The sequence below is a fragment of the Pelobates fuscus genome, chromosome 5 (genome assembly GCF_036172605.1).
Source record: "Pelobates fuscus isolate aPelFus1 chromosome 5, aPelFus1.pri, whole genome shotgun sequence".
Lineage (NCBI taxonomy): Eukaryota > Metazoa > Chordata > Amphibia > Anura > Pelobatidae > Pelobates > Pelobates fuscus.
The window spans coordinates 69,841,041-69,854,032 of NC_086321.1; the positions used below are offsets into that span (position 1 = coordinate 69,841,041).

At 40.5% G+C, this 12,992-nt stretch overlaps 1 protein-coding gene across 4 annotated transcripts in view; it reads left to right on the forward strand.

Moving 5' to 3' along the window:
* RAI14 (retinoic acid induced 14) overlaps positions 1-12,992 on the forward strand; it is a 159,275-nt gene that overhangs the window by 85,506 nt on the left and 60,777 nt on the right. For all 4 annotated transcript variants that reach the window (XM_063453966.1, XM_063453967.1, XM_063453968.1 and 1 more), the window contains exon 3: positions 3,414-3,544. In XM_063453966.1, coding sequence (XP_063310036.1) covers positions 3,414-3,544 — 131 coding nt within the window. The remainder of the gene's footprint in view (positions 1-3,413; positions 3,545-12,992) is intronic.

Below are 12,992 nucleotides of genomic sequence, written 5' to 3' on the forward strand. Positions count from 1 at the left end.
AAGCTATAGTTAACTCCTGCTATATGTATACAACAGTCTGTGCTGCGAGTTGTTAGGGCCAGTTCTGCCCGCAGTGTGAGACATACTGTGCGGTGGGATTTTGCAGAGTCTCTGCTGCAGGGCCTGCAGGGGCACAGACTGTCTCTAGGTCTTTCAGTCTTGGTCAGCCGACACCGGCTCTGAGTGGGTGGCACGTGGGTCCGGAGCGCTGCGAGGTCCCTTCCCCCGTTAGTTGTTGCTGCTGTGTTAGTGTGTCCCAGAAGTGGGTCGGTTTCGCCTCCAGGCTCTGCAGTGGGTCACTCCAGTGCGGTTGTGTCGGGCGCGTGGCCATCCTGCATGTCCCGCTGCCGGCCGCCATTTTAGGTGCGCCTTGTAGGAGGTTGTAGTCTTGCTTGTACTGCCGTCTCAGCTGGTGATTGTGGATGTCGAGTGCGGGCCGGGATGACCCCCGCCAGCCCAGGGGGGGGGGGGGAGGGAGGAAGGCTGGTGCACTGAGAGGTGAGTGTGCGGTGTTACCAACCAGGAGAGCGGCCGTCTCTCCCTGGCTCGGCCGCATGTAGGCCCCTTGTGCTTTGCGTGGGATCCCGGGCGGTGTGAGTCTCGATTGTGATTTTCTTTGATGCCCCCGGGTTTCCCCAGCTTGTCCCATGCCCTCTGACTGGTGGGTGGTTTTGTGTTTGGGGTATTTATCCCCATTATCGTCGCTTCTTGCAGGAGCTGATGTGCAGCACGTCTATCCTGCTCGGCAGTCAGGCTCCGCCCCCTGTTGGCGCTTTTTAAATACCAGTAATAAATAAAATAAATCTTTAAAATTAGCAATCTGTTGTGGTAACTACTTTTTGAAAATGCACATACACAATATTTCATGCAGATTAACTTTCCAATTGTCCTCTGGTACAATTAAATTGCATTGGTGTACATATCTCTCTGGTTTTAGAAGAGCTAGTCAAGTAGGCAGCTTTACAAAAGGAGCTAAATTTAACCCCTTAAGGACACATGACATGTGTGACATGTCATGATTCCCTTTTATTCCAGAAGTTTGGTCCTTAAGGGGTTAAAGAAGAGAGCCACGTAAATAGTAAATAACTTTTTTTACTATTTAATTTTTTTTTTTTTATAGGTGTTTCTCATTCTTACACAAAGTTGAATCCCAGAAGAAAAAAAGTGTTCTAAAATGATGGGGGGTGGGGGGGGGGGGGGGGGGTGGTGGTGTAACGTCTGAACAAGCCAAGAAATACAATACATGTGGGATTCAGCAGATGTATAAGATTTTGGTCTCACATCTCTTTCTGGGGTAGACCTCTCTGTTTGAGGGGTTCTTTTCCTTCCTTTATTAGATTCATACACTCTCTAGAATGATCATATTGGGGCGGGGGGAAATCTTTTTGAGCAGCTGAATCCCCCACATATTGTATTTCTTGGCTAAAATTACACCTGCCTTAAAACGGAACTGTAAACCAAGCCCTCTCTCCCCACCCCTCTTGAAGAATTAGTATTTTGTAAAGACAGAATCTTTTTGAAATGCTCATTTTGACAGTGTTGGCATTTCACTGAAATTCAAAAACAGTCAAGAGCTATAAAGACACAAAGTGGAGTCTTCTTGTCTCTCTCTCTATATATTTCCTCCGCCTGGCTCTCTTAGGCTCTGGATGGAGCTACCAGTGACGGCTGCAGAGTATTGGCTCTGTCTATGAAGGATCCCGCGGCATCCTCCACGGAACCTCACATGAACGGAACCTCGCACATGTGTAAAAGTACAGCAGTGATATTGGCTCCTGGCGCTGAAGTACCAGGAACTGAGAGCCATCAGAACAAGATAGACACTGTCGGGCAAATTTGGGAAAGTTCCCAGACTGTGAGCGTGCTGCTTTGATCTCGCTAACACAGTGCCATTCAATTCACAGAACTATGAATGTTACTTGTTTTGAGCAACAGTTTTTACTCTTCTTTAATGTTAAGTTCTTCCCTAAATGCTGCTTTATTCTCTCAACTCATCAGGCATGTTTAGTGGTTATGTAGAACAGTTGCAGCGATACTTGCGTATGTTGTCTCTGGAAATGCTTTTTTATTTTATTGGATGCATATTTCCCTTAGACCACATTATATCTTTTTTTATTTTATTTTTTTCTTCTCTACCCCATGCATGTTTTTGAATGAAGTAATAATAATAAATGTAAGTTTAACAAATGTTTTTTTTTTTTTTTTAAAAACAGTGGGAAAACAAAACCTGCACAACCTTATATTACCAAGAATGTTACGTTAAAAACAAAAAAATATAACCGATGTGTTAAAACCAATACATATATCTGTTACGGGAAATTATGATCTTTGTAATAATTTTGGCCCTTAAAGAACAAGTGAGTATATCTACTTGAGATAGCTCAAGTTTGTTACTCCATGCCACAGAAGCTGACTTGACTATGGTTATAGTCTATGTATGACTTTTGGTTGTAGTCTATGTATCCAAGACTATACAGGTTATAGTCCTCTGTGACTGCTGAGACACACACTGTAAAATATTCAAAGCACGTTCTGATGTTACCATTATGTCAGAACGTTCACGGAAACTTCAGAGTGTGTTGGCCATCTGTTAATATCATTCATCTAAGACCATGAATTTAGAGATTTCTTTAAAAACCAGGAACTCTATGGGCAGCTTTTTAAGGCTAATTAAATAACAAAAAACACAGCTACGAGCCATGTACAGACATGTTAAATGAATTCACTAGGAAGAAGGTAAAATATGTTGTAAAAAATTACTGCTGGCTTCAATGTACAAGAATTTTCATACACCTAACTGTATGTTTCCATAGTGGAATATGGGACATTCCAGTCATTTTTGTTCAGTTAATGTTTGATGGATACCAGCGTACTTGCCAGTTCTATTTTTACTGCTGCCCCGGCAAATCATTAACATACCATTAGATGGTCGATGGTTACATTCTATTCTCATGTACCAGTGTTATCTGTTTAATGTTGTTCACATCATATGTTTTTTTTCCTCCCAAAAGTTTTGTGTTGGAGTATGTCCAGACTTCTAAGAACAGATAAAGGGATTTGCTTTTAGTATAATGTTTAGCTTTCTACAGCTGCTAATTTAAGGCCTATCTCGGGAGACCTCTGTAAAATTCAGCTTACATAGTCAATTCACCTACTTAACTGATAATGGTTTGCCTTCTAAAATGGCCTTCAATGCGTTGCCGAGCATTAAAAAGCACTTCCTGGTGAGAATGAATAGACAGTAGATTGGCTGCAGAAACTCACAATGTTCTACCTGGCTGATTATCTCCCTCTTAATTTTGGGACTTGCAGAGGAATCCAGGTTTCTATGATTTTACTTGGAATGCTGTGCAGGGGAAAACTATGTGATGTAACCTAGATATTAAAGCTCACTTCTCTCCTGTCTTCTACAGACTAACGAGTGGAACAAGAATGACGATCGACTGTTACAAGCCGTTGATCATGGAGAAGTTGACAAAGTTGCAGCACTGCTGGGAAAGAAAGGGGTGACGGCCACAAAATTAGACACAGAGGGTAAAACTGCGTAAGTCTCCATCATGTGTGCATCTTTTTGTGCTGAAAGCATGTTTGAATCTCTCTTTCTCTTGTATATTTCTATAAATGTTTGTAGCGTATGTACCTTGTATGCATATGTTTATGTATGTTTATTTTTCATGTATGTAAATACATGGTCTATAGAAATTTAGAACAGATTTAGATATTTAAAGATGGCCATTTACTTGCACTTTATTTTAAACCCACCTCCATTATCAAAGTTTACTTCCACCTAAGTTTGTACCGAATGTTTGTGTCCATTCTGTATTCGTAACTTAAATTGAGATGCAAGGCTCTATGTATACAACGTTTGGCAATTACCAAGCTTAGTTGTTGTGCGGTGTCTTCACTTTCTGAACTCTGCTGCAGAATATACATGGCACCATATATAAAAAGAGCCAAACTTTTAATACTGTATGCTAGAATTTATCTTTTTATACATATAGCCATATTAACTGCAAACATCTCTAAGAGCACTTACACCCCGTGCCCAGGATTCATTGTTATGTAGGCACTGACGTTGTATCAATTTTTAAAGATAACATGACTATTCTCAGTGAAGTTGGGTGCCATCTCTCTCTTTTTAGCCCTCAACTAAAAAAACCTTGTCGATTAACAGAAACGGCATTGTTTACATTACAGCGTTAACATGCTTCTTGTGGCTGACTTCCTGAGCTTTGATTATGGTCTACGGGAGTTTTTATTATGTCAAAATGTATGATCAGAAGAAGATTATCGAATATGTAATTGAGCCCCCAGCTGCTGCTTATTAGATCTAATGAGTGGAACGTCCCAATTGAATGATTGTAGCCATACTGTGCCTGATATCAATTTATTTACAGCCCATTCACAGTTTTGTAAATAATGCCGATTAGAGCAATCCCATGTTGTTGGCCACACTCCTGCAGTTCAGACTGTCTACAGAATGGAGTGAAGTGTGCACATATAACTTGGTCGTATCTTGGATTCGAAAAGTTAAAGAAAATTATCTTTTTTTCGTAATGGAGAGTGGACCGTTTTGATAGCTGTAGTGAATTTTGCAAAGCTCTGGAGTTATAATTCACCACAAGACACATTGAAAGGTTAATTCTCTAGACCTGTGACCTATTCAATTAGCATAGGTTGTTCTGGTGTCTAGTGAATCCCTTTAGTGTTTTTCATCCTTTTTAAGGTATTATCTCCAAAGCACAATAAAAGTAAATTTCTGAACCTGGCAAATCGCATGCAATTAAATGGCTTACTCTGCAAATCGGAGCTATCCTGCTTAATCTGTGACCCTATAGCTGTCACAACAAGGAAAGATAGGCAGCTGACATTAGTTCCTCGATTAAAAAAAAAAAAAAAAAAAAACTAAAAAAACAGCCCCGTGTTAAGAATTAAAATAAATGAATACACATTTGTTAAAGGCAATTGTGTTGGGAATGCAGAACTGTATTCCTAAAACTATAGTGTCCTCTGTCTCCCCCTGTCCCCCTTCATGCCCTCTCCCCCCATGTGGCAAATAAATGATTATAAAACCATTTTTACACATACTCAAGGGAAGGGTTAACTGCTGCTTTAACATTGCAATGGAAAATGGAGTTCAGCCATTAACATTTACATCCATAGTGCAGTGTAAAAGGATGGTCAGCTGCACAGTGGCATGTCTCTCTGTAGTTGATAGCACTATGCCAATAGATAGAATGTTAGGTGCTTGTATAGTATGCAGGTGACGTTGTGATATGTTAAATGCTTGCTTGGTAGACAAACTTTAAATAGATAAAATTACTGCATAAAAGCTCTGCACGTCCCGGTCCACACACTCTCGACCAGCACACCTCTGTGGCCCTTCAACGCTGACTACAGCACAAATCACGCACCAGATATGCAGGCAGCTCGCCACGCTAAAATGGCGGATGTACAGCCATGCGGAGGAGACTTGCCGCTGAAATGCAACCCCCAACCAAGCGTTTCACTCACCACCCGCCTGAACGCGCTGTTTAACACCTTCTGGGCACGAATTGAGGCCCGACAAGCAGCAAAGCAGCAACTACAACAGGAGAACGGGAGTGGAGGGGATCAACGTGGCGGTGTCGACCGGAGCAGGCCTGGGCTACCCTTGGGCACAGCCTTGATACAGCAGCACACACCTCACCACGCTAGCCCATCTGGGCCGCAGGCCACCAGGGGCCCAACCCTGGCGCATCAACCACACAGGCGGAGGCCGGCCCGCCGAAGGCGGCACTACACCACCATACAGGCCTCCAGGCCTATCCCGACAGGGAAGGATCCGGCCCCCAGAGGTACCCGAATCCGTGGACGCAAGATGCCGGCCATGCTACAGGCCCGGAGCTGGAGGGCGCAACCGGCTAACTCCTGGCTGAATGCCTACCACCATGAACCCCCACTGCTGCAGACACGGTTCCCACCTGAAGGAATGGGGTGATTATCCAGCAAGAGGACGGCTCCCCCCACGATCACTATTGAACGCTGCCCAAACGCTCACGGACACTGACTGTACACACCAGGGTTTCTGACACATGTATGTTGGTGGCTGTGTTTACGCTATATCTCTCTGTCACACAATGCCACAGAAACGCATTCAACACTTATTACTTATTGCAAATATCCATGACACTCATATACCTATTCCAGCTTACACTCGCGCATGTTTCAACCATAAGCTGTTACTTGAACTATGTTCCCTGTTATATGCCTTCTGCTTTAAGCCTTTAACACATTGTCCACACTAGCATTGAGCAGAGACAAGAGGGGCCTTCAGACTTAGTCTGCCAATCCATGTGTAATCAAGATTGCTAGACATGCCTATTGTTTATAACATGTGCAACACTATTGCCATTCATGCTATATCTGTGCCTAATCGTGAAACCATATTGCCTTATTCTCTCATGCTATCTGTTGAACGTTCTGATGAGTCTAAAGCTTTTGTCAGTATACACTGCAGCAATCTGCTTCCTCTCACTGAGAATTTAACTACGACCTCTCTAAGCACAGATTTCTATGATCCAACTCACTGTTATTATGCGGATCTTATGTGATAAGTTTATGTTTTCAGCCTGTTCCCTTAGCATGTTACCCTATTTCATCATAAAAATGTGCAACTGTATACCTTGTCAGCATTACCCCACCTGTGCCTGCTGTTGTGGCACCACAGGAATGTATGTTCATCCTATTTGCACCAAAAATAAAGAATTAAAAAAAAAAAAAAAGCTCTGCACGTGCCCCTCAGGGCATTTTTTTCCCCAACTACCAACTCCCACCTTCGCATGTGTGCTGTATTGTACAATTTTGAAAAACTCAGAATAGAAAAATAAAACATATGGATCATGTTATGCGATTGAGAGATTGAGTGTTTGAACTGAATGGACAGACCTTAATGGAGCGTCACAGTTAAATCTATACTTTCTGTTCTGTGACTGAACCCAGCCACAAAAAATGTTAATTCCACGCATTGCAAATTAATATTCCAGTCCCTTTAAAGACCCGGGTTGTTTTTTATAGAGAAATTAGTGCTGTTTGACATGTGACCCTTAAATCCATATATGTATAAGTAAGGGTCACTATATATATATATATATATATATATATATATATATATATATATATATTCTAGTTGGATAGAGAATTGGATATTTGATCATATCCAGAAAAAGGACATGATGGACATGAACACCCTCTTATAATATTGTAAAGCGCTACGGAATCTGTCGGCGCTATATAAATGGCAATAATAATAACAAAGGACTGAAAGAAGAGCTAGATAGGATGAGGAAAGTAAAGGCAGTAGTAGGCCCAGTTGTGAAAGGAGCACTCAGGGCTGTGACCCCCCCAAGTTGGGGAAGTACGGTAACTTCCGCAGATTCCAGGTGGGACATCTTAGACCGCTGTCCAGAAGAGTGCAGTTCTAGGAATAGCTAAGATACTGCACAGAACCCTCAGACTCCCAGGCCTCTGGTTGAGGACCCGAGAGTAATGAATACATAAAACAATTTACCACCCGGAGGGATGAGAACATTAAAATGTTTTTTTATATATATTCTCTAAAAGGTTATGGTGGAGAAAAGAATGTGATTGAAAACCCCTTTCAGTTTGTGGATAGTTAATACAATGTAAAAACAAATCTGCACTCCAGTCAAGCCATGAAACTTGCTTTTCCCACAGAAATCGCAAATCTGCAGTGATGTTACTACCGCAAAGGATTCTGGGTGGGCATACGCAAATTAGTTTAACAAAGAATCAAATGTTTGCCTCATTCCATTTTAAACATGGTTTTATTTGAGTCTGTGTTTGCTGTATGCAACAGCTTTAAAACACAAGCCAGTGAACCACTCATGGACAGCTGTTTATTAATTATATATATATATATATATATATGAGCATATTACGGAATCAATTCTTATATCAATATATAAACTACACCACCCATTTTTTTTTTTTTTTATTTCTCGTTTTTTTGGGGTTTTTTTAGATTAGATATACTTATTTGTTTTTACTTTCTATTAAACCTTTATTGGTCATGGATTCATTTCCTGTATGTGAGTTTGGCGTTAACTTACCAGGAGTGGTGTTTGTCATAATTTGAATTTGACAGATAAACCTAAAGAATATGCTGTCATATTTCCTCTATTTTGTAGTACTTTCGGCACACCCCTGTATGTGGAACAATAGCTCTCTGAGAGCTGCCTGCCAAGTAGTCTTTTGCAAGGTCCTGGGACAAAAGCAGAGTTCAGTTCCTATAATTTGTAGAAAATACAGATTAAAGAACAGTGCACACACAAAAGTACAGTCTTTAATTTTACAAGGCTGCTTAAAATTCCCTATCTCCGCAAAAAAATATGGGGATTCAGTTCCCCCATATGTCCATATTATGTTAAGCTCACTACTACTTCACAGTACCCCAATATTGGTGGGTCTAACACTATTTTAACATGGGAGACAAATTAAATAGTGAGAGTGTTAAATGAATTAAAGTGTATTTAATCTTTGTGCATTGTGTGTATATAATATATATTATTATTGCCATTTATATAGCGCCAACAGATTCCGTAGAGCTTTACAATATTATGAGAGGGGGATGTAACTATAAATAGGACAATTACAAAAAAAAAAATTACAGGAACAATAGGTTGAAGAGGACTCTGCTCAAACGAGCTATATATAAATGTGTGTTTTTTATGTCTGTGTATATGTATATGTGTGTGTATATGTATGTATGTATGTATGTATGTGTATATATATATATATATATACATACACACATGTGGATCCCGCACTCACTCGCCTGGGTGCAAATCAGTTATGCCAGAATAGAACGATCAAGGAAGATGCACTCACAGGACTTTGAAGTTTTATTGTTCAATTATACACCAGAAAATGTGTCGACGTTTCAGTCCTCTATGGTATTTTTCTCAAGAATAGTATGCTATGCTGTAGCGTAGTGGAGGGGTTAACATGATATGGCAAAATGAAGTATCTGAAATGCAAGTTCCGGGTGTGTCCCCAATTCCCCTTTTTTTCCTATATTTTGTAGAAACATTTATACAAGGCAACTCTTGTTTCATAAAAAACATAGTACCTGAGTGAACCCTTTACATCTCTGAAACTATCACATTAATATTGTAATGATCCATGTATATCTGACAGCTATATACATCACTATATGCCTGATGGCTATAGACTGCCTTATGAGCAACTCGGTGGGATAAGATGTTTCCAGTATAAAAGAAGGATAGGAATCGGGATACTTCAAATAATACAGATAATGTCACCTCCAGGCACCATCTCAGTCTTCCTTCTCCTGCCATAGATTTACTGAGTGACTCTAACCTCAGTGAGAGTTAAACTATGAGATAGGTTAAAGAGGACCCTGTTCAAACGAGCTTACAGTCTATATTGCACTGCTTTTGCTGACCGTATGGTCTTCACTTTAAGATCCTCTGTTGTTTGTGCTTTTAACTGCTTGTTACTTTAAACTAGTAATTAGTAGCCTCTGGATAATACACAGAGACAGTAGGCGAGTCTGCCTAGTGTATAATTAGATGACTATACCTGAAAACAATGGTATCCACACCATTAATAAATGTATCCTTTGACTTTAAACTGTCAAATATGGAAAAGCCTGTATGATTATAGGCTTTTTCAGTTAATGTTTTGCCCTTGAAAGCTACGTTTAATGAAAGAAGAAAAAAAAAATGTCTAATAATGCATGAAACCTCCACAAATTTGTGCTTATTATCTGAGACCTGCTGTCACCTGCTGTCAAGCAAGCCGCTCTAACACGTAATTGTTGTCCTAAGCTGCTTAAATCATCTAAAAAGCCCTATTACAAAGTTTTTAACTAGCCCTTTCTGGATCATGGAACTGTGCTAAATATCCGTGATATTCCATCAGGTTAGAGCAGGAATGTACCTTCCCAGTATCTTATGCATACACCTGCAGTCCCACACTGCTCACAGTAAGGCAGTCTTAGAGTGAGCTTTGCCCCTGTTTGCTATGCCCTTACCAAATGCCAGCTAATGTTTTAGGCAGGGCTAAATGTATTTCATATTAAGCCCCATATAAGCTTTGAAGCATTTTGGACTCATTGCCCTGTTGTGGTTCTACTGATCACTAAGGGCATTAACTGTAATGATAACATTGAGCCTAGAGGAACCTGGAAACTTAGCTAGGATCCTCGTAAACGGGCCAAGTACAGGTTATTTACTATCACGCCTAAGACAGAGGTATCACAAGAAGGCCAGATAGAGGTGTGGCAAGTTTCTAAAAGTTGAACTCCTAAGCCAGGAAGGCCTGGCCTGTGGAAATCAAAGAGGTCCTGACACGAGCATGCTCAGGGAATGTGATAGTATTCTTTACACAAGGGAATTCATTGAACATTTTAGACAACCTGCTGCATAAGGCATATGATCAAAGGCTTTATTTGAGTTACACCTGACTTGGGTTACAACCACGTGTCTTTGTGAATAAACCTCTAGTGGATGTTATACTGACAGTCACTAGAGGTGCTTCCACTACACTGACAGAGTAAAAATCGATCTATTTATCTATTATACTCATTGAACCCTTGTATCCTTTATGCACGATTAAGGCTCATTTGAGCTGAAACGTCTCATCTTTTTAGTGGGGTAGCTTACCCTTAAATAAAGCTTGCACCATCAGTTTCCATGAGTGTTGCCATACTTTTCTTTTTCTCTCTTGTGATTGTTTGGAGTTGCGGTATCCATTTTAGTATGAAGCACCTCTTGGTTTGATGGCTGGCTCATAGTGTGGAACCTGTGTGCTGGGTTTCTTGGAGAGTTAAGAAACCACAAGTCCCCATAGCAAAACATAAGCTTGTGGCCCTAGCGTTTGCTGCACATAAGTATTCGGTCCCCAGTGCTCCTCTGTGTTATTGGATTGGACATCGGCAGTGGTAGGTCTCCGCTTTAACTTCATGGGAGCTGGGGAGGCAAACAGCCAAGAATGAATTTGAATATATAAATATATATAAAATATAAAAATGTAATATTTTTTTTTTGCAATGGAGGGACCTTTGTAGAGTTAGGGAAAGGGACGTTATTGCGTTGGGAAATCAGCTTTGTATTCCTAACCCTATGCTATTCCTTTGAAAGAACATTAACTAATGATGAACTCCCCTATACTTCCACCCATAAGGGAAAGAAATAAAGTGACTGGTGCCATGTCGCTACAGCTTGAATTGATAACAGTAATATAACATTTTATTTTCAGAGCAATAGTAAGACTGTACTGCCCTCTGGCATATGAAGTATATGTATTTACATTGTTGAAACTGCCTAGAGGAAGTACCACTATATAATTTAAATGTTCTTGATCGTTTAGCCTCCTCCAGAGTATTCAGTTACACCATTTCATCAGTCCTCCAGTATGGCAGTGAGTTTGGGAGTTCCCCAATATCAAATTAAACCTCTCCAGATATAAAATCACATATTAATTCATGCGTCAAATTAAGAAAATGAAATAAATGCCCTCTAAACCTTTGGAAGCTGCTGGTTAAGGAAACTTGTTCTGAGAAAAGTACAACGCGTGAGAGAGATATTTAACCTCTTTGCAAGTGTCTCTTGAGAAAAAGTACACTGACTGATAAGAAAAAAGCAACAACATATTAGGTAACCTAAAGTAGCACTATATCCCTGGGAAAACAAACTTGTACGTGGCATTAGGAATATAAGCTTGTATTCCTAACGCTATAGTGTCCTAGTACATATTTAGATTTAGCCCTCTCCTTTCACCAGAAAGAAAATAGAATAAAACAAAGCTAAAAAGTTTATTCTTTACTTTTTTATCCAGCACCAAGACTCACCTGGTGCTGCCGCCTGCTCTTCCTCCCAGGAGCATTAGGGGTCGAGGAGTGTGTGCGCCGCACGTGTTAAATCAAATGCATCCTCTTCAAATGACCAGGTGAAACTTGGCCTTTGCAGTTGAACCGTCTCTAGTGGCTGTCGGAAAGACTAAAGACCAATGTTTTACAATGCAGGGTTTAAACAATAGGGACAATGCACCCAGAAAGCAACATTAGGATGAAGTGGTCTGGGTGACTTTAATGTAAACAATTCAAAATACACAGTCTGTCACCAAGCACAGGATCAGTGATCACTCACGTGAAGTAGAGACCCACAGATACAAATTAACATTGATACTCCACACCACAGGCATGCTTCCTCTGACACAGACACTAAATACAAACCATATGGGATGAACACTTCCTAAAAATAAAAGCAAACACAGAACATGAAGGCACCGCTTTGTGAATACCTGTAGGCACTGATTGCAGAAAGGTTTGTTGTTGCTATGAAAACGATAAAATATGTCACAATAACCGAAACTCTTGCAAGAAAACAATGTAAGATGCACAGGTATGGGCATCACTTCCTTCTTGTGGCATTATGCCATCCCTGTCCCTGTTAATTTTGTGTATCTTGCATTAATACTAACGCTTCCTGAATATGGTGGGACAGTATTGATTTTTTTCCCCCAAAAAGCACATTAGGGCATCTTTGACTAAGCTCACGCACACAAGGCCAACGCAGGGCTATGTGTCTTCCCAACGTAGGGGCATCTGTACTCTGCAGGTTTCAATTTTATACGTACTAATGTTTGGGGGCTACAATCTTATATTGTATTAACTTTGCAACACATAAACTAATGTCCTCCCATTAAAGTACTAGTACTGTAATTTTTGACTGCCCGTTGCTAGTCTGGAAACTGAATAATCACCAAGAGGTGATTATCCTGCACAGAATCTGTTCTTGTACAAAATATTACAATACACATCTAACAAGGATAAACGTGTGCCGCACCCATAGTTATTGGCTGTGAGGAGTGTTTTATATCCCTTTCAGGGAGCATTTTGTTAAGTTGTGGGTGGGAAGTGTTGGTAAGACACAACATCAAACTTTGATTGACTTGTTACAATACGT